The sequence below is a fragment of the Ambystoma mexicanum genome, chromosome 8 (assembly GCF_040938575.1).
Source record: "Ambystoma mexicanum isolate Mex_15411 chromosome 8, UKY_AmexF1_1, whole genome shotgun sequence".
Classification (NCBI taxonomy): domain Eukaryota; kingdom Metazoa; phylum Chordata; class Amphibia; order Caudata; family Ambystomatidae; genus Ambystoma; species Ambystoma mexicanum.
Genome location: NC_090929.1, coordinates 819,272,500 through 819,294,540, shown reverse-complemented (window position 1 = coordinate 819,294,540; position 22,041 = coordinate 819,272,500). Strand labels below are relative to the sequence as shown.

The 22,041-nt window shown below is 46.0% G+C and overlaps 1 protein-coding gene across 1 annotated transcript in view; it reads right to left on the bottom strand.

Moving 5' to 3' along the window:
- MYOZ1 (myozenin 1) overlaps positions 1–22,041 on the bottom strand; it is a 144,879-nt gene that overhangs the window by 11,236 nt on the left and 111,602 nt on the right. The window contains exon 4 of the mRNA XM_069610691.1: positions 7,317–7,572. Coding sequence (XP_069466792.1) covers positions 7,317–7,572 — 256 coding nt within the window. The remainder of the gene's footprint in view (positions 1–7,316; positions 7,573–22,041) is intronic.

Here is a 22,041-nt window from a genome sequence, read left to right as displayed (position 1 = left end):
AGAAGGAAACCAGGGTGTGTACCCAGGAAGATAACTCAGGGGAAACATGCTTGTCTTGTAAGCAAGGCAACACACAGCAACACAGGTTTGCATCCTGGTCCCACACTTAGAGATTCGTCTCTAGTATTAAGCATGTTACAAAAAAACGTTGGTTAACCGTTAACACGTGAGCTATCAGAAAGTGACCGAACAACACTGTTTTAAAAATGCTTTCGTTAAGAGGTTGTAAAAGGCATTAAACAAGTCTTACTATCTACAATAGTCTTGCCATTTCAGAAACTAAGTACAATTTCTGGAAAAGGAGTAAATCATAAAATTAACATTTTTCATGAACATTCTCCAAAAATGTGTTTGTTACACATTACATGCTGAATATTGCGTTTTACTTCGACAAGTGCATATTTTACACACGTTCTACATGGTTTATAGTGAAAATGTCGACTGCAAAAATGTCGAAAAAAAACAAATTTTAATGTTTTTTTTAATTAATTTTTTTATTGGGGGAGTTCCCTCCCAACCCCCATTTATTTTTACTAGCTAGACCCCAAAAAAACATACAAATAAAAAATTCACATTTGAATTTTTTTTTCGACATTTTTTTGTCTCGACATTTTTGCATTCAACTTTTTGCAGTCGACATTATAACTGGACACCGTTCTACATATCTGCAGCCAGACCATAGTACAGTAGATCTGAAGCCAGAATCCCCCCTCCCCCTACTGTGATGCTCTATATGGCCATGGAACTCTTCGATGACATTCAGTATCCTTGTCACCCACTGTTAGGCTACGTTATTCTATGCATATTTTGTGTATTTCCAAGTGTGTTGTCACAATGTGGTGTTGGAAATTAGTATACTTGTCAGTGTGCAATGCCCTCGTCGTTATGATGGTGCCCTTTTATGCATATGAGTGTCGTTGTCCTTGTATTAGCGACCGAGGGCGTGGATTTTTGGCACCTGGACAGTGTGCTCAGTGAAACCCCATATACAGCATCAGCAGTATGGCCAATCTGCTGCCTGTGCAGAGTGGTGGCCTTCGTTGGCCCTTTTACTGGGGAGGGTGCTCCTTGAAGATCCACAGATTCTGTGAACAGTGAACTGGGGTTGACACCCCTAAAAACACACATGGCTGCAAAGGGAAAATGCCCTCACAACCGAACATGTATTTCAGGTTTTAAAGCCACAATCAAACCAAATAACAGGCAGGATTACAGAGATTAGTTTAGTTTAGTTAGAAGGGGAAGCGGGAATCTATGGGGGTTACGGCTGTGGCAACCTTTTCTTAAAACGATACAAATGAGGAACCTTCTCTTAACATGAAACAAATGAGTCGTATACAAAACCAAGCAACTTCTTTTGTATTTTTGTTTTTCAATAATTTCTTAAACGGCTTTAAAAGTGAGCGTCTAACATGTCCTAACAGTGCAGCATGACACGCATACAAGGTCCCCTTCTCTACCCTCTAGCTAGAGCCTCTAGCCTCCATGCAGCGTTCACTGTGACTTGGAGAAACCCCTGGAGAAACCCCTGGTGGGGTGAAGCGGTGAACAGAGCCGTACAGTGAAAGGGCTCCTTGAGCCTAGCGATCACTGGGGTTGTTGGTGAGAATGAGAATGTGCGGTGATCTCGGTATCCAACTTCCTCGCCCTCGCTGCTTACAATGGTGTTTACACTGGTCCCACACTGATCCTGCGCGGACTGGACAGCAGGTCTTCAGGGGTGTGTTGGGCACTCACCTCTGATACCCCGTTCTCAAGCCTACTTGGCTACCTGGCTAGCCCTCCTTGATACTGCTCTACTGCAGTACATAAAGTGCTGCAAGGTTGCATAAGGCACTAGCTCCAGAATAGGGACCTGTAGAAGGAGTGTGTGGTGTCCACTGGTGCTACTGGTGCATTTGGAAACAGAGTCCATTTCAGTTTAGTGCTTGGCGCATAGATCATAGATCATAGATTTTAGCACTTAGTACCGTTTTTGTAGAGGCTACGTTGCCATACAGGTTTGCATATGGTATAGCTAGGTCTGTATTTCACACTAGCAGTCCTTGACACAGTGGTGACTGTTGGGTCATAGGCCCGGCCCTTTGAGCCGCTCTTGGGGTATCCCCCAAGTGTGAAGTGTTTTGCTTAGTGTCTGGGTGCAGCTGGAAGTCTGGACACAGATAGCCAAATATTTCACAAAGGGCTGCCTTGGAATGCCGCCAAGAATCATCCGGCAGCCCAATTGTGGGGTGAATTATGATTTAAGAAATAGAAGACCAAAGGGTGGTGGAAATAAGTGTATGCAAATACAAAAAGCTCAGGGAAGCATGGCTCTGACTGCTGAAAGAGAAAAAGAAGAGGAGGGAAATGCGAAAAAAGCAAAAAGATTGCAGATTTTTACTCCCTGGGAGAAAAATCAGTAATACATAATAAAACGGGGTCCGATCGGGTCAATGGACGTGAAAATGATCAATCGGATTCCTTAATAGATAATAATTCTCGCCTTGAACTCTGTTATTCTTTACAAAGCGTGGCTAAGGTCCACCCTACACATGCTGTTGGGCGGGTTTTGGAAGAAGCTGGTAGTAGTGTCCTTGCTGAACTGCATGCGGGAGAGTCCTCTTCCTCAAGACTATCAAAGTCTCCCAATTTGGCGCTCGAGGTGAATGACACAGTGCAATCCTCGGGAGACTAGATTAAAATTGAAGAAATGCTGATTTCTACACTACAATTTGCCACAGAAATGTTGCTGAAATGATGTGGGCGTATCCAAGAGTGCAAACAGGATAATGGTTCCACATTAATAAAATTGGGAGAAAATCGATTCCCAACGTCGCGGGACCTCTGCAAAGCTCAAGTCGCTGGGGCAGGCTATTGAAGACTTGGATAAGAAGCCGTGGGTGACGGGTGAGCGAATATGGGTCAAGAAAACTCGCAGGTGCGTTTGCTGGAGCTAAATAATGACTAATTTGTCAGTGAAGTATCAGTGGCAAAGTTGACTAGGTAACAACGACGAAAGATAAAAGGATTAGGGGCACAGAATCAGTTAGAACGAAACAATGTGGATGCCTGAACCCTGGAGCAGGTAGAAGTGAAACAGGTGCAAGGCGCTAATAAATCAAACAAGAAAATAAATAGGAAATGTAAGTGACGCAAGCAAAGAACGCAGGTATGCTGACAAGTTAGTTAATACAACATCCTGAGTAGAACATAAAGGGTGTGGTAAAGGGAAGTATAAGAGAAAAATGTTTGGGTGTGGACATCGAGGACTCCGAGGGTCAATCTTGTGAAGTAGAAGTGAGGGTTCTTACTGAGGAAGAACTCTCAGCAAAAGAGGTGAAAACAACGAATAGAGAATCACAGAAGGTGAGTCAGATGGCCAAAACGCAATCACCACTAGACGTCAAATCCTTTACAATCTGGAGTATCTTTTCCCGACGATGTGCGCAAAAGAATGAACAGATCTGACCGGTTACAACTATTGCAGGTAACACCATCGCTACCTATCTATGACACACAAGACTTTTATTTTATAGACCCCATTGATGAAGAGGCCGGACCTACATCACGGGTGCATTGCTACAGAACAGAGATGGTGATGACGATGAGAGCACAACAGAAAAGTTTCCTGATCCTGGGGTATGAGCTGGATGCTGTATCTATCCTGTCCATTCCTTCAGCAAACATGATAGGGGTAAAGTCTAACAATAACCCCCAGACAATAAATACAACTACTGGCTTTCCTAAAGCAGTGGATATCCAGCAGTTTCTGAAGCGGTTCACCAGTCTGGTACCTTGAGAAACACCAAAGAAAGCATGAGTGACCACAATACTTGTCTGGAACACACAAGGTTTAGGCCACTGCCTTGCAAAGGGGGGCAGGGAGATTCATATAAGCTGGTGGAAAAGAAGGACATGTTGTTTGCTCCATGAGACTTGGTTAGTTGCAAATGTGCATATTGACTGATAGAATATTTACCAGCAGTGTACAACAAAGAGTACTTTGGGAAGGCCTAGTGGTGGCACTGCAACACTTGTAAGTAATACATTTGCACACATAAAATAGCACCAACGTGGATTCACGTGAGACTTGAAGACATGGGAGTCAGCCGATAGGAAGCTAGCTCATTTAACCAATGATGGACTGTGACATTGCATTTTTCCTGCGTGATATGCCATTGATGCAGTGTCTCAACAAAATCAGCTTCCTCAACTAAGAGTACTTTGCCTAAACTCTGCCTCTGGAAGTTTTCTACAAGCTAATGATGAGTAATTAAAGGGTAGCCATTATAGCACCATATATTTTGAAGCCATTATATGAGGAAAGCTATGAATCATGTAATGCTGTTTATATTAGACTATCAACAATTGTGTCCATTGCTCATGAACAGTCACAACCTCCATTACATTGTAATGCATTTTTGTTGCTGCTTTGTAAATGAAATATTTAAAGTCAGAGAAGAACTGAGTGTCAAACAGAAATTCTTATCAATTGTAGCACCTCACTTTTTAGAACTGCTTGGCAAACTAAGAGTTGACAGATCTTATTCCAGATGTCCCCAGCCATAGCTGACACAATCACAGAACTGCTGAACAACTGACAGCCCAATAAGTGTAAGGTCGACCTCAGTCCCCGATTGGGTCCTGAAAGACCAGACACTCATCCTCACTCGCTCCTATTTTATAGGAGTTCATAAATAAATGTCTAGTAGACGCCACTGTACCAGGCTACCTGGCCGTGGCAAAAAGCTATTATGGATGCGTCAGTTTTCTCTCATTTCATTCCACTGGCACACTTCCATTCAATTAAGACAGTCTGGCAACGATTCATGTTATCAAACAATACGATTTCTTAGATTATTATCCTCTATATGCTTTCAGTCTGGGCTTAAACCCACGCATGCGTCTACCTCACTGATGAAGGTATTTTGAGACAATGCATGCCACTTGGTAGAAGTCTGTAGTGTTATTTGGGCAGGCTCGGACTGGCCTATAGGGCAATAGGACAATGCCCGAACCAAACCCACAAAATGCTAGTGTGGGCCACTTTTTTGCAGTTTGATAAGTTACTTCACCATGCGGCTAGTCGTTTTGACCAGTGTTACTGAATAAATATTCTTTAAAATGCACAATTTGCATCACATTTGATAAAAAACCTCCCTTTGGGTATTACTCAAACAGTCTGTCACAAAAGGAATGAATTGCCATTTGCAACCCGTGGGACACTTTTTTATTGGTGCCTGAGACAACGTTATGCCCCAGTCCGACAACGTATGTCTACTTATACTATGACCTTCTTGTGGTCTTGGCAGCCACTTCATACTATAACGTCGAGACACGGCCTTGTTGACATATGACATATGTGGTGCTCCGAGCAGCCCGTCTCTCTTCTGTCCTTTTGAATATATGTTTGGCTCCACTGCTTTTCTTCTTGGGTAACTTCCTGGTTTGAGAAATAGTACTCCAATGATACCCGCATATACCTCAGTCTCAATTCTGGCACTAATATCTTTCCCAATGGACAGGTTTGTCTTTTCTTCGGTCATTGAATGGATGTAGTCAAGCTGGCTGAGGCTGACTTGTAGCAAGATGATCATGCACGGGGGTCTGACAGGTGGTCTGCTTTAAAGCATTTACGAGGCTAATTTATGCTTTGGTTTAAGGCGCTTAATAAAATCCAAATACAATAGAAAAACAAATGATTTGGTGAACTTGCTGAATTGGCACAATTCTCCTGAAATGGAAATTCTTTGTTTTCTCTGCACACGCGAACATGACTTTACAACCACACATCAGTGCGGTGGTCAGAAATGGATTCCCAAAACGACATACTCTGATCACTACTTTGCTCTTTGAATAGCAACCATTCAATCTCATGTTAACTCTGGCAATGCAAGCTTTGCTGGTCCTTCATTGATAAATGGGACTACATCTGCCATCATCTGGTCTATGGGTGGAGAACGCCACTCTTCCTCACTGGCTGTCAATGATTGAAAGAATCTGGTTTAAAATGGACTGTCTAACTTCTAAGTAACATATCAACCAGGCTGCTATGTATTTTACTTGCAGGGCTGGACGCTGCATCCGGCCTCACCATCTGTGAAGGGCTATCATTACATACTATTGGTGAGCCCATTTTGGCTCAGCTGCAGGAAGTGGAATTAGATGTGCTGCCTAATCAGCTAAAACATGGAACTCTTTCCTCATCGTGACATTAAGAGGGAAGCTAAAACTCTTATGTACGCCATTATGTCTCCTTGTGAATTGTGTTAGTCAGTGTTTGATCTAGATTCATAACACCTCTTTCTTTGTTGGATTTGCAATCCTGCAAGGGGCAAGGAATCTCCCCAAAACATTACTCTTTTGCGTGAATCATGCCATCGTTAATTCGCAGTTCATTTTCATACAGCTATCACATTATTTGTATTGTGACGCAGGTGAAAATACTACCACTCTTAAGCCACTCTCTGAGGTTTGGATTCCGGGTTATGCACTAAACTGGTAATAACTAATGCTACCTAATTTTTTTGTGAAATAGGAGTGATTGCGTGTCACTACACAAGATTAGAAAGCGTGATTCTTGAGGAGAAGCATCAGCATAATTTATGGAGAACCTGGACTGATGTTGCTGAGTCTAATGAGCATTCGGAATATAAGAATTAAAGTTATTCTCGGAATAAAATACATTTAAGAAAAGCCTGGTAATTTTGTAGCACTGCCAAATACTGGGAATCTACCTGGGCAAATATTGGTGCTCCTTATTTGCAAAGTTGCACCATGTTTGGTATTGGCATGCCGGAGTTTCATTGCCCTGTGCTCAGTTTTAGAGAATGGGCCTCATTACGAGGCTTGCGTTCCCGTAAGGAAGGGTGCCGGTACGGGACCGGCACCGTTCACTACGGGATGCCTGATTACGAGGTCCCGTAGTGGGACCCGGAACAGACGTTTGGTAAAACCAGACGTCCTTTCCGGGTCCCGCGAGGGGACCAAGGAGCTAATAACTGGCCCGTTAATAACGGGCCCGGTATTAGCTCCATCCCCATTCCCATTGAGCCCTATGGGGACTCAAATGGGAATGGGGAATGGTTTTGTGCACGAGGAATTACCGGGTCCTCCAAGGTCGGAATGACCTGGTAATTGCTCATTCACAGAACCCAGTACTGGAACCCGGTATGGAGGCAGCCATGCCCTTATTAAGGGCATGGCTGCCTCCATACTCGTAATGAGGCCCAATGTCTTTTTTTTCCCAATCTTCTAGAGAACAACTCATATGTTCAAATGGCCATTCAATTGCTGCTATTTGGCAGTAGTTGGCTGCTGCAGGAAATACTCACCTTGCCCACTTCCACCTTCACTTCCACCAGTCCCAGCTCCTGCACCTGTTTGGCCACCGTGTTGCCCTGCTCCAGGACCCCCATGGTGTCCAGCACTTCCAGGTTTGGGTGCGGGCATAGGCGGATGTTGCTGTTGAGATCCGTACCGGCTCACTGATATGCTAGACACCATCTGGCCGCTTCCATGCATGATACCATAGCCGCTCCCTTGAACACCACCTTCTGTGCCAGGTGGGATAAACTTCTGGAAGTGATCCTAGTAGGGAGAAGAAACCAGAATGTCAATAAAATATGTTTCTTGACAAGAAAATAGTTCATTTGCTCCTGACTGTACTGAAAACCACCTAGTCCCAGCATGAATTGTTAGGCTCAGTCCCACCCATCTGGTTAAATTTCTAAAGGGTCAATGTTGAACCCTATTGTTTACTTTACCACACTTGAAAGTTCTATGACATTGTGAGCCTCTCCTTTTTGCAACAAGCAATGTTTTAATCCCTAATTTTCTTTCATATTTTGAAACATCTGGCCACATTAGAAGTGCTTATATCTGAATTTTAATTGTGATGATCATCTTAACACATATTTTTACTGTGTACAGAACTACAAGTTTGCCTCTTGCCATGTTTTTTTTTTAAGTCAAGCTCATGTAGAAGAACAATGTTGAGTGGCACGGCAAATGAACTGTAGGACTACTGCTGTTGACTTGTTTGGGTTCTCGAAAAAACTTGTCTTGCTTGTTAAACGTGATTGGGACAGAAGTGGAATGTGTGCCCACCAGATTAAAACGGCTTGGGTATAACTCCCCTCCACCCACCTTTAAAAGAACTTTGACATATTGTGTATTCACAAGCACCTTTTCAGTTTGTTGTTTTTCAGAAACTAGAAAACTAGAAAACTCTTTAGGATCATCCAAACTCCTCTTGATTCATCTGCTTGACGTTGGCCAGCAGAGTAAGGCTACAACCCAAAAATCCCCTTCTTGACCTGAATCACTGTTATATTAACATCTATATTCAGAATCCAGGATTGTGGCATTCCTTTTGAATATGTAACCCATTTCCTATTCCTCTCGTTCTTATTCCTCTTGTGCATGTTTTTCCTTTTTGTTGTGTTTTAGCCTTGATGGAGGTGTTACCGAGGGAAAGATCAATGACCCCTTTAAGGAGGAGGGACTCAGGACGATCGGAGGTAGCAGGTGATGGGGAGGAAAGGGAAGGACCATGGGAAGAGTGGGACAGAATGCAGGAGGAGCAATAAAATGAAGGTCGACAGAAAGTGGGCTCCCGTGTTGTTTGTGAATGAGGCGTAACAAGGTCTAGTAGAAGCATAACAACTGGCGACGAGGACCGATGAGTCCCCACGCTGTGCCCAGCTGAGTATACGGAGGACGAGGAGAGCCCAGCAGGCAGAGCTGACCACAGTGGCAGTACGACGGGCATGCAGTGCCCAGCAGAACGGAAGGTGCAAGGCGCCCAGTGAGCAGCGAGCAGCGCCTGGCAACACGGAGGGTCAGCAGTGCCAGCAGAAGGATGGACGTGCAGTGCCCAGCAGAGTGAGGGAGTTTCCAGCCAAGCGGACTGCATAGCAGGCAAAGTGAAACCCGCAGCGATGAACCGCGGTGGGCCCAGCAGCATCACCCACCGCGGAGGAGGAGCGGCCAGTGGGAGCAGCCCAGCAGCAGTGACACGGCTCAGAGGAAGTGAGTGGCTGAAGAGGTGTACACCAGAGGCGTGGCCCCACATGCCCGTCCCAGTAGAGCAGCGACCATGCCGAGACTGGCACACAAGCCATGTGTGCACCCAGAGAGGACGGTAAAGAGGACCTGGGCCCAGCCATGTAGTGACACAGGCCAAAAGGGGTCATGACTGACGAAGAAAACCACCCCACCATCCACAGCCCAACCACACCAGCCATAACGGCACAAGCCGAGAGGGGCGCAAATAAATACTAGCACCACCCCATCAGCCACAGCAGTGGACGCTGTAGGGGGGCGCAGCCAAGCACCACAAGCCACCTACGCACGTGAGCCATATCGGCACAATTCGAGAGGGGGCGCAGCCAAGCACCACATGCCGCCTAAGCCCAGAGACACGCGGTGCCTCAACACAGGCCACCGGCAACCAGAGCACCACCCCAACCCAGGCCCACAGCTACAACAAGCAAGATCTGATGCGCAGCTGCTGGACGCACAAGGAGCACAGCAGAGACAAGACCAGAGAAACCAGATAGATCGGGACCGTCACAACAACAGGACCAACACACCTGGAACAACCACTGAAATGCAGCACCAGCCTCACACGCCACTTCACCAACATGACGGACAACGTGCAAGGAGCGACAGATGCAGGCACCCAAGCCCTCGTACACCCAGGACCAGTGTCCCGTGCCATGTTCTTAAGACGACCCAACCCGTTCGCCCTCCACCCACACCACAACAAAGGCCAAAGGTGGGAAAAATGGGTCAAAGAATTCGAGGACTTCATGAGGGCAGTAGGAGATCATGACTCGCCAAACAAAGTGGACTTTTTCGCCAACCTGGCAGGAAAAGAGATAAAGGGATCATGAAGACGATCCCTGTTCAGGAAAGAAGCACATATCAACGGCTTCTAGCTGCAGTCAACAACAAATGTATAGTACTCCCCAACAGACTATAAACGATATGCATTCAATCAATGCACGCAACTACCACATGAGTCCATAGGAGAGTTTATCATCCGTCTCCAGAGGAAAATCAAGTACTGCGACTTCGCCAACTTTAGCGATGACGAGGCAATACGACTGAGAATCATAGAAGGATGCACCTCGTCATTGTTCAGAAAGCATTTACTCAAGAAACCCCTGTCCTTACAAGAAATAATTGACCTGCCAGGATATATGAGTGAGTGGATGCTCAGGCAGCCGCCATTGAAAACCCCAAAACGTGTGAAACCATCGCAGCCGTTGCAGCCGGACAGCCAGGATACAATAGGAACATGGGGCCCTGGGGAAGACAAGGATTCAGAAGCCCACAAAGCTGCCCCCAGAGCGACAAACAATGCTACAAGTGCAGGTTTGAGTTCCCCCACAGAGGACCATGCCCTGCCATTGGACAAAGATGCATGCGATGAGGCCAGGAGAACCATTTCCAGGTGATGTGCAGAGAAAGGCTTCCCACACCCGCTGCATACCGACCATCCGGCCAGATGACTAGAACAAGCAAGAGGACCCAGCGACCGGCTAGCCCACCAGAGGGACCAGGAGACGTTGCAGGAGAGGTACATGGGTCTGTCAGCAGTCTGGCCTGACATCATAAGAGCCATAGAGGATCTGAGCATCGACCCACCCAGGTATCGCTCTGACACATACTATTACTAACCGAGTCCACACTACCCCGACTACGAACCCACCCAGAGTCGGGCTACCCAGGGAGCCAATGGCCTGATCAGGAGTATGGCACAAACTTTCAGCCCGTCACACGATATGATCATGACCCGTATGAATATCCAGCGCATTATGAGACGTCAGAACCTGGAGATAACCATTACTATACCCAAGACAGGCACAGCAGAGAATACGTGAGACTCATCAGCACTACGTCAGAAGACACCATGGCAACCAAGGTTGCCGTCCAGATCGGAAACCTACACAACCAGTTTGTTGTGGACACGGGGGCAACCGTGAATGTTATGAATGAGCAACTCTATCAAACCATAGCAGAGGCATACTGACTGTGCAAATCCCAAGCCCACATATTTCAAAAGGGACCAACACAGCTGCTACAGTCAAAAGCACAGTTCCACTGTGACCTAACCCACAGAGGTCGGAGAGTGTCCACCGCCATCCATGTGATACAGAGTCCCTCCATAAGACGCTGCCTCCTCAGCTATCGGACAGCACGAGCCCTTGCCCTAATCGACATTCAATACGAACCGTCGGAAGTCATCGAGGACCTCCCACCAGGCGCACAGGTGGTGCGATCAATATCCCACTGCTCGCTGGATATCGAAGGACTCAAAGCCTGAAATTATTTGATGGAGTGGGCATGCTGAAAGACACCATCATCAGTCTCCACATAAACCCAAATGGTACCCCGGCACCCCAATATTGTGGGATGTATTTACCCATGCATCCGAGCCATACCTCAAAACTGTGCAGTACTGACATGGAAAACATCATGATGGCCAGAGCTTCCCAGAAAATGCACAGGGAAATGCATGAAGAATAGGCTGCCATTCATTTTTGCCGATGTTATGGGCACAGAAGGAAACTGCCTAAAACCACCATTGGACTACCCACACAGTAGTCTGAAACCATTGGGAATGGCAATGCGGATTGCCAAATGCAACCTAGAATTGTTGGGAATTCATTTTCTTAAATCCCAAAAATGGGTGCAGTACCAGTACTCACCACTATCCAAAAGCCGGCAGTTTAAAACCACCCTGTGTTTCTCTGAAGGCAGGCTCAAACTGTCTATTTTAAACATTGCAACACATCTAAAAACTCACTGGACACCAGCAGACATTTGGTAGAATGGAGTGTTGTGTGCCTACAAAATCTGGGAAATGAAGAGCCCAGAAAAATGCTTATAACAAGACTGGCTGCGCTGTGGATTTCAGCAGTTTAAGTTGCATTGGACTGAAAGACACTACAAATCTAAATGTTCAAATTGACTGAGTGACCTACTTTTGAGTGTCACATAGGTTGTAACTGTTTAAATGTCATAGTTTTAAACTTAGAATCAGCCTTCTAGCTGCATATGTGAAAATGTTTAGTTTTATTTGAATGCAGAAACTGGGGAACAAAAAGTGACATTTTATCTGAAACCTGGCTTAAGGAACTGAATTCTGCCTGGCAACTACCCCCATCAGGAGTGAAACTTGAGTCACAGCTGTGTTCCCAGGCCTAGCTGCCCCTTTGCTGCTCACACTAAGGATATGCCATCTATCTGATAATTGAATTACCTGTGCTCTGCAGGAAAGTGAACAAAGCCCTGTCCTGGCTCAGGCAAAGGTTTTATTGGCAGGAGTCGTAAATGGTCGTAAAAAGTGGCTTCCTCCTGAGGAAAGGGGAGGAGCACTGCCTGTGAGAGCAAGCTGGCTTGGCAGAACTGGAAAAACCAGTATGTCTACCTTGTGCTGAGGGTAAACCACACCCCTTTGGAGCCAGAACATAACTTTAAAAAGATGGATCATTCATAGAGCGGACATGTGAAAATTTTATAAATGATACCATAATTCTTGTGATTTTTCTGCCCACATTTTAAGAGGTTTTTCGACCCGGTGGCGTGTTCAGGGGGGTTTTAGCGGAAAAGTGGATATTACTCTAAATGTATGCATGTTAAAAATCTGAAACTTCATCAGTTAATGTCCATACTCCCTACGCACATGTATGTAAAGTTGGGTCAATGTCAGAAATTGAAAAATCAGTTAAAAAGTCAATTATGTGCCATTTCTGAATGCAAGCTCTTAGAAACAGCAGATTTGGACAGAGACATGGCTAAATTCAGCCACACCATGTATATGTAATTTCAAGCAACTGTGTAACTGTGAAATATGTCTTTTATTATCAAATATAGAATATGTGCAATCTGACAGAGGAGTGTCCTATCTGCAAGCCATAAAATGACATCCCTCTGACTCACAGTTCATTCCCCAATCAAATGATAAATGGAAGTTTGACCAATTAGAAGCTGAGAGAGAGGTAGGGTCAGTGATGCTAGAACACACCCACATTCTAAACACATAAAAGCAGACAGACAGGACAGATAGGGACCTTCAATTCCATTTGCTGCAACGCGCTCTGCCGGACCATACAACATCCAGAGATCCAGACTTTACCTCCATCAAACCTCCAGAGAGCCAAACTAGAGACTTCAATCTATCCAGAACTAGAGACCAGACCAGAGGGAGAAAGCAGTGCTGTACCCAGAGAGAAAGCAGTGCTGTGCCCAGAGAGAGACCCGAGCCCAGTCCAAAACCCTGACCAGATCCATGGCGAGGCCCATTTCACTCAAGAATATAGTGTGAGTACCTAGAAAACTGTGCAGAACCAATCTCTTAGTTAAAATAATATAATTCAATCTATTTAATCTAAGTAGAACTGCCTCCTAACTGTCACCTGTCATTTGTAAAGCTGTCACTTGTCATTTTCTAGTCGCAAGCTGCACTTGTCTTTTTGAACTTTAAAATTTCAAATCTGAAAAATGACCTTCACAAAATCGCTCATATCTCCGCAACCGTTTGTGCTAGAGACTTGCAACAACTTTTATTTGAAAGCTTAGAATCTTAGCTTTGAATCGCACCTAGAACCGCATTCCTACCCCTTATAGTTTTACCGCAATCGCGGAACACGCATCCGCGAATTTTGCCGCGATTTGCAAATTTCTTCACATGTAAAAACTGCTGCTGCTTGCCTTCCATTTGCCAGAAATTCGTTTAACCTGCTAACTATCCCTGCCCCATTGCTAGTGTGAGCCTGGACTAATATTAACTAGATACCACTCACCCTGAACCTCTGAAAGGGAATTAAAAAGCATTTCCAGCATATTTCTCATCCATTGCTAGCACATATCAAAGCATTTGGGCCTGTGTTTTCAAAACTCCTATCTGTGTTTTAAACTTCTGTTGTCTAAGCTTGGGGGGGATTGAACTGATTACATTGATTGCATTTCTGAGAACTGCGTGCTTTCCTCCCATTCCCTTGCATTGCATAAAGAGGGGGGGAGTGAATAGCCAGAGAAAAGTGATTACATTGTTTTGTTGAAATCATATTGAGTATTTTCTGTACTGCATTCATTGATTATTGCATCCACCTGAGCTTACATAAAGCATCCTCTACCACATTATACTTTTGTTCCTATTTACCAGTGTGCTACCTTATCCATTTCATGTCAACTCATTAGTGATTATAAGAAGTGTGCTAGTGCCAGATTCTCCGTTGTTGATCTTTATCATATTAGATTAAGTGTGATATTCAATTATTAATTTATTATAAAGCGTGATATAATATATATCTATTTTAAATTATCAAATAAACCTTTTAAACTTGCAAAACAGAACTACTTCTTGGCTCAGTGGGGTCAGGGGGATTCCAAGAGAGGGGTGTTATATAGGGGTAGTCATCCAGAACGCATGAACTGGACATAAAGATATATCAATAAGGGTTTTCATTCAGTATTCTAGACTAGGCGTTAACTTAGCTGTAGTGCTGAATTGAATCCTCTTACAAATATCCCCGCAGGGTCGGATTCCACCTCCAAGCACAGGTGATGCAGGAACTCCAACTACTCCTGCAAAGCAACATCATTGAGAGGGTGGAAGGCCCCACGCCAAGGGTGTCTCACCTGGTAGTGGTCCCCAAAGACAATGGACGACTGCACCTATGCATAGACATGCGCATCCCGAACTTGGCCACACAAAGAGAAAGACACCCGGGACCCACCATTGAGGAAATGCTAGTGCGGCTCAACCAAGCCACTCGTTTTTCCAAATTGGACCTGATCCAAAGGACCCACCAGCTGGTGATTGATCCCGCATCCTGACAAATCACTACCACTCACAGAGGACCATTCCTATACAAACGACTCAACTTCGGGATTTCCTCTGCTGCTGACATTTTTCAGGAGACAATACGCAGATTAATATCCCCAGTGCTCATTGCCCTCAACTATAGTGATGATATCCTTATCTTCGGGGCCACTCAAGAACAGCATGACAAGGCATTAACAGCTGTATGCAACATTCTCCACAAAGCAGGCCCCACACTCAACAAACCTAAGTGCACCATCAACAGAAACAGTCTGCGTTTCTTAAACCACATCTTCTCAGACTATGCCATAATGGCTGATCCCAAGAAAATCAGTACCATCGTCAACCTGAACGCACCCACGGGAGTTGCAGAGCTAAGATCGTTACTAGGAATGGCTCCCCAACTACGCCACCATCACAGACCTACTTTGGAACCTCCTCAGGAAGGATGCCCTGTTCGACTGGAACAAGCAGTGCCAAAGCACTTTCCTCACCATAAAAGAAGAACTGTCCAACCATCGACAACTGGCGTACTTCTACCCGAAGTGGGACACCGATCTCACCATTGATGCCAGCCCCGTTGGCCTTGGGGCAATCCTGGCACAATCAGACCCTGATGACAACCGCAAGCACAACATTGTTGCGTACACTAACAGAGCCGTATCACCCACCGAAAAGGCTTACTCCCAGGCAGAAAGTGGGAGCCTTGCAGTTGTGTGGGCCTGCGAAAGATTTCATCACTTCATTATTGAGAGGAAGTACACCCTCATCACCAACCACCAAGCGCTGTTATCTCTCATCGGCAACCTCAAGACCAAGATGCCCCCCTGCATCGAACGGTGGGGCATCAGACTTCAAGAGTACGATTACAACATCATTTACAAACCAGGGGGCGATGCCAACCTGGCAGACTATTTATCCCGACACCCGGAAAGGTAAATGGAAAACACCACAACACAAGAGGCAGAGGACTACATCACGTACCTATCTGTGAATGCCCTCCCCCCGCCGTCACAAAGGAAACATTCACTGTCAAGAGCAGAGTCGATCCCACAGTACAGGCAGCCGTGCGCCTCACCAACGGGAATAAGTGGAAACACCTCGACACGGAACACTTCACAGAAGGGGAGGTCGACAAGAAAGTCCTGGTAAGACTGGCAACGATATGAAGGGAGATCGCCATGACAAGCGAAGGGCTACTGTTAAGGGGCAACCGACTAGTAGTCAGAAGGGCCTCAGGAAAGGTCTGGTGATGATAGCCCACAAAGGCCACCGAGGGGTTGAGAGCACCAAAAAGATGCTAACCATCATGGAGGATGTACTAACCCACTGCGGGCCCTGTCAGAAAGCAGCGCCAAGCAACACCCCATTCCCCTTGCAAATAGTACCCCTGCCCGACGGACCATGGCAGAGGATAGCCATGGACTTTTACGGCCCACTGGAGGAAGGGGGACACCTATTCGTCATAGTTGATGAGTACTCCAGGTTTCCCCTCATCAAACATGTGCAGTCTATGGCATTCCATTACATAGCCGCAGCGATAGACAAACTGTTCACTGAGTGTGGAATCCCCGCTACAGTGAAGACAGACAACGGCCCGCCATTTCAAGGGCAAGACTTCCGAATATTGGCCAGTCACCTAGGCTTCCACCATCAAAAGGTGATGCCACTTTGGCCACAAGCCAATGGGATGATGGAAAGGTTCATGGCCACCATCAAGCGAACCAGACAAAAGGCTGTGATAGACCAAATGGCGCAGCCGCAAGCAATATGCCAAATGCTGCAGAGCTACAGGAACACCCCGCATGAGACGACAGGGCGAACTCATGGTGAAGTACCAGCCACGGACCCGCCTTGCCCAAGTGGAGGATTACCCCTCTGAGCAGGATGCAGAGATCTGGAAAGGGATGTAGAAAAGAAGAGGAAAGCCAAAGAATGGGTGAACCGCATGCCAAGAGCCAAGGAGCAGCAAATCCTGATTGGAGAAACTATCATTGTACGACAGAGACTACAAAGAAAGACTGACTCCCAATACAACACAGATCCCCTTATAGTCACAGCAGTCAAAGGACCAATGATAACCGCGACGGGAGACTGCGGGGAGATAACGCAGAATTCTTCTTTCTTTCGCAAGCTATACAAGATGGAGGAACCGGGACCAAGGGAAGAGGCGGCAGCTGAGACAGAGGAAGCAGACGAAGAGACAGACGAAGCACCGCAAGAAGAAAGTTCAGGCGAGACCCGCGAGGTACCCAGCCGATCCCATCGGGACACAAGGAAACCCCAGCCTCTGATTGAACAGATGTAACCTGGGAAGTGTCATGCTAAGTGAGGGGGAGGTGTTACTGAGGGAAAGACGAATGGCCCCTTTAACGAGGAGGGACTCAGGACAATGGGAGGTAGCGGGAGATGGGGAGGAAAGGAAGGAACAAGCGGAAGAGCAGGACAGAATGTAGGAAGAGCAATAAAGTGAAGGTCGACCGAAAGTGGGCTCCCATGTCGTTTGTGAATGAGGCGTAACAAGGCCTAGTAGAGGCCTAACAGGAGTAAAAAACAGCTTGTGTGTGACCAAGAAGATGAGGGAGTAAACTGAGAGGATGGTTGAAAAAAGCATGTGTGTTATCCATCCAAAGATTAATTAGAATTCCGTGGCCAAGACACAAGAGTTTTCTCATTCAAACAAGAGTAATATATTGTAATATATTGTACACAATGTTTCCAAAGACCTTTCTTGCTCACTTACTGCACCCGCCCTCCCACTCCCAGTGCCCACGCTGCCACAAGTGCCTTCACTGCTGTTTAACAGTCCTTTTAATCTACCTAGGCATAATTCTCAGGCTTCTTTCTAGGACCAGAGCAAGGTTTGAGGCCCTGGCCCTGATTTATGAAAGACGGTCTTGGTCCTGAGTAAACACAGTGCTTTCACCAACATAACCCCTCTTTCTGTTTCCATGAACATCGACTCATATAGCTTTCATGCCTGGGGGGAGGACTGGGCATTAACGGCCCGCCAGCCCAAGCTTGAGTAGGCCTGTGAGAAGCACAAGCCTCAGCTTGGGCTGCGGGCCGGGAAAGCTCATGTCCACCCCCCAGCAGGGGTGTGAAAGCTATTCACATCCCGGGATTTACCGGGGTGGGGGCGAGGGGGTGGGCAGATAGTTTTATTTTGTATTTTCACCTGACGGGAGAGCAGCTCCACGCAACCTCATCTCCCATCAGAGAAAAAAATGTTTAAAAAATGCCCCTTTTGCCCTCCCATAAAGACATCTCTGGTATTTTATTATGGAGTCCTATTGAATCCGCCTTATATTTAACGGGCGTAAACCTGAGGCGCATTTCACAGGACTCCATTTGTTTTACGACTGCATGAAAATATCATGCAGCCATAAAAGCGGGTGCTCTTCCAAGGTGGAAGAGGAAAGCAAAGTGGAGATGCAAACCCTGCTTCCTTCCCGCTCCTGCCGCCTTAGAAGGGTGCAAGAATGAGGCAGTGTTTTAAATGGAGGCGCTTTGCATCATGCCTCGCTTTTTTTGTCTCTGTTGAACACACCACCCCACTTAAAATGACCCCCTGTGACAGGAAGGTGGCGAGGGACATTTCTAAATGTGGCACCCTGCAGGCGTCTGACGCTGATTTGTTGAGGCCTCTCGAAGGAGAATTGCTTGCTCATTGCAGCCAAAGCTCTTTGATTTGAGCAAAATGCTGGAGCTTTGGCACAATCTGTTGAATTCACATGAACGGGCCCTGAGTCTCTCACCAGCGATTTCATCGGATTTTGGTATACAACCGGCATTCAATTAAAATAAACTCTGCAGTATCCCTGGATGACTCATGGGATTATTATGTTGGTGTTGCAGCGGTAGCTCCATTTTCTTTTTCATCTGCCTGTCTTTGGTTGAGGGGGAGGGGGCTGGAGCTCTTGGCCGAACGTGACTTGTCGTAAATATACTGTAGTTCACACAGGCAGAGAGAGAGAAGCATTTTCGAGCTGTCAACTGCTTCCCAGCCCAGCTGTTGCATCAGCTAAAAATAGACGGTATAAGTGAAAGCCTAGCAGGGCCTGCAGATTATATAACTTTCTGTGCTATGGCTCAGGAGACCAGAAAGGGGAGGCCTGGGGGAGAGGGGTGTGAAAACGCCACAACACAGGCAGCCGTCTAACCGGCTAGCAGGTGACACACTATGCTTGTGGTGTTTCTGGGGTTTCCAACAGTTTCAGAGATGAATTCACTGTGGTGCTACTGGCCCTAGTCAAAATGAAAGACACCTGTTCAAGGGAGGATGGCACAGTCCTTTGAGGCACCCAGGCAATGCAAACAGGCTGGCGTGGGCCCTTTTTTCTGGGCCAAGGTCGAACAGTTGAAGGTCCTAATGCCTTGGACAGGTCCATGGTGGTTTAAAAACTTCTATTTGACATACATGCGCCAAAAAGGAAAGGAGGTGAGAAGTAGAAGGGGTACAAATAGCCACGAAACAATATGTGTATGCGGGGACCTAAGAAGTATCAGACGCAGACCATGAAGCATAAATAAGGAAACTTTAAAAGAGGTGCTGCCTATGTAACCAATTAATTATTATTATTAAATGAGTTGCCTAAAAGACAGTCAAGTTTTCCATCTATTCCAAAATCAACCTACCACGAGAAAGAGGACTGACTATCTGTTTAAAACGGACGGTTAAAAGCAATTCTGTTAATCATTAGTAAAAAATGAGTGCTTACATTTTCAAATAGAAAAAAAACATCAATATAAAATACGGCATTGCAGGTTCCTTTCCCTGTAAAATAGCTCAGGCAGTTCAAGTGCTTACTGCAGAGCTGTGCTTGGAGCATGCAGGTCGGCAGTTCCGATCGCGGTAAAATAGCTCAAAGGGTTTATGAACTTACATCAGCAAACTGCATGTAACAGGCAGTGTCCTAACATACGGCTACAAAAATAAATAAAGAAAACAATTGAAAACTTCTTATTGTAACATAAACGGCGGTGCGCTGGTCCCGAGCAGGGTTTTACTTTGCGCCCGGGAATGGACCATAGACCTTGGGCAGCTTCCCGATTTTCTATGTTGCCACCTCTGTGCTGTGGCATGGCTTAACCTTCGAAGGCTGGAGACCTTGAGGAACAATAGCAGCCAGTTCGATGTTCTCACACATGCGGGCTCAGTGTATCCAATTGGCCCCCTTTATTCTTCAAGGCCTCCGGGCACTGTACGTTAAACCCTGCTGTGGCAGGGGCAAGAGCATGGCTGGAGAGGACAGCTGGTCCCCTCTCAAAGCATATTGGAAACTTGCTGTCCGCTTACAGTCCTGTTGCTAGGCACAACCCAAAACAGTTTCATTCGCGGCGTGGGCCGCTTTATTTGGAGGCCTATTTTATTTCACAGGCCAACAGTGGTTCAGAATAGGGTTTAGACTAGAAACGTTTGAACCTCACTGTCACCTTCTGTCGGTCGCCTTCTCAAGTGTTTGAGTGCCCACACAAGGCACTGTGAATGACTTGCACTATGCCTTGCACCACATATAAACAATGTTCAAAAACAATGGTAATTGCCAGTACCAAGGTTATGTTCTAACTACTAGTTGTTTTTAAACCCATCAGTGGCTTAATGTATCAGTTAATAGAAAAAAATGGTATCCAGTGATTTCAGCGAAAACAATTACAGAGAGGGGATTTATAACAAAACAAAAACAGCGAAAAAAGCACTATAAGAATATAGCCTGAACTCTCTGTGGCATTGACCACACTCTCAACATGGCGCTAGAGCTTTTGGGACCCATCTGGGGCCGCGGATCTGTGCGTCCATCGGAGTAATTTTAGGGGGGGCAAGGGTGTCCACCCCCCTACCCCAACTTTGGTGGCACACCATTTTGTCCCCCTACATTGGGCTGGGGCTCCTCTCCTTTAGATGTCATGTCACCCCAATATTTTCAGCAAACTTACTCCACTGTGTGTCTTGTATATTGTTCAAAGAAATGCAGCATGGTACATATGGTTCCACTGTGCAGCCATGTTGTGATCCAGGCAATGCAAACCAGTAGCGTAGCGGCAATGCAAAGACCTCCCACAGAGCTTTCTTGGGCACGAGTCTCCTGATAGTTGTGCAAGACTCGCAGAAGGGGGGGCAGTCTCCCGGCAGAATGCATTGCATGGTCTGCACAACACCATATTACAGTGGGCTGTACAAGCATAATGCGCAGAGGAAAGCCATGCAGCACTTTTCTAATTGCATTTTAACAATCAGCTTTACATAAACTATTTGACTTTATTGTACATATGGTGCCAGTAGCTTCTTCAGATCGTGTGCTTGCCAATTATTGCCTTCCGCCAACTTGGGAGCAGGAATGATACTGCGATAATAACACCACCCCCCATTTCTAAGGCTTAATTATGTGCTATTGGGAATCTGTGTATCCCACAAAAGTGCAGAAGGCCTTGCTTTGCTTCCCAAAGCCAAAAGCCACCCTTTAGTCCTTCCGAAAATACCTGAAAATCTGGCTATTGACACTTGACACTTGAATCCCCTAAAGCCCCCTTGACCCTTCAGGTAGGCCTACTGTTTATTCTCAAAGTAACAACACCATAGGGCTGGGCTGCGCCTTATTGTAACCAGCACCCAGCTACATGCGAAATGTGAGTTGACCGACTGCTTTGTTCTCACTTCCATGAATTCGCTGCAATGACTATAAACCGTGTTGTATTATTGGACGCTCTGAAGTGAACCAACAAGTGTTTATTTTATCTCCAGTAGTGCATCCTCGTTCCACCTGGGGGCAGTCCTTACTAACCCACTAACATTCCCTTCCTTTCGGTCATTCTTCCTTGTCCATTTTAATCTCGGCATTTTCCTTCTCCTGGAATTTAACATACTTTGTCCAGTTTAAAATCTGCATATTCCCAGAGTATTGGCTCCGGATACTATAATCAAGGTTCGTGCTCTTTTGCATTCTATGTTAGTTCCATGTTGAACTTTTTCCAGTAGCTCTGGTCTTCTCCTTTCTTCCTCAGCTTGCCATGTACTAGTAGTACCTTACTCTTTCGATTGAATCACAGTGGTACCCGTTTATTGTACGGTTAGCATAATGTCTCAAGAGAAAGGTTGCCCTCTCTTGAGGATACCCTTATTGGGTTCAAGTTGTGATCGTGGGAGCAGCATCCCAGTTGGATCTCGACAAGTACCAGATTCCAGGTGATCTGATCCTTGGTACGTGAGTACTGACACTTAT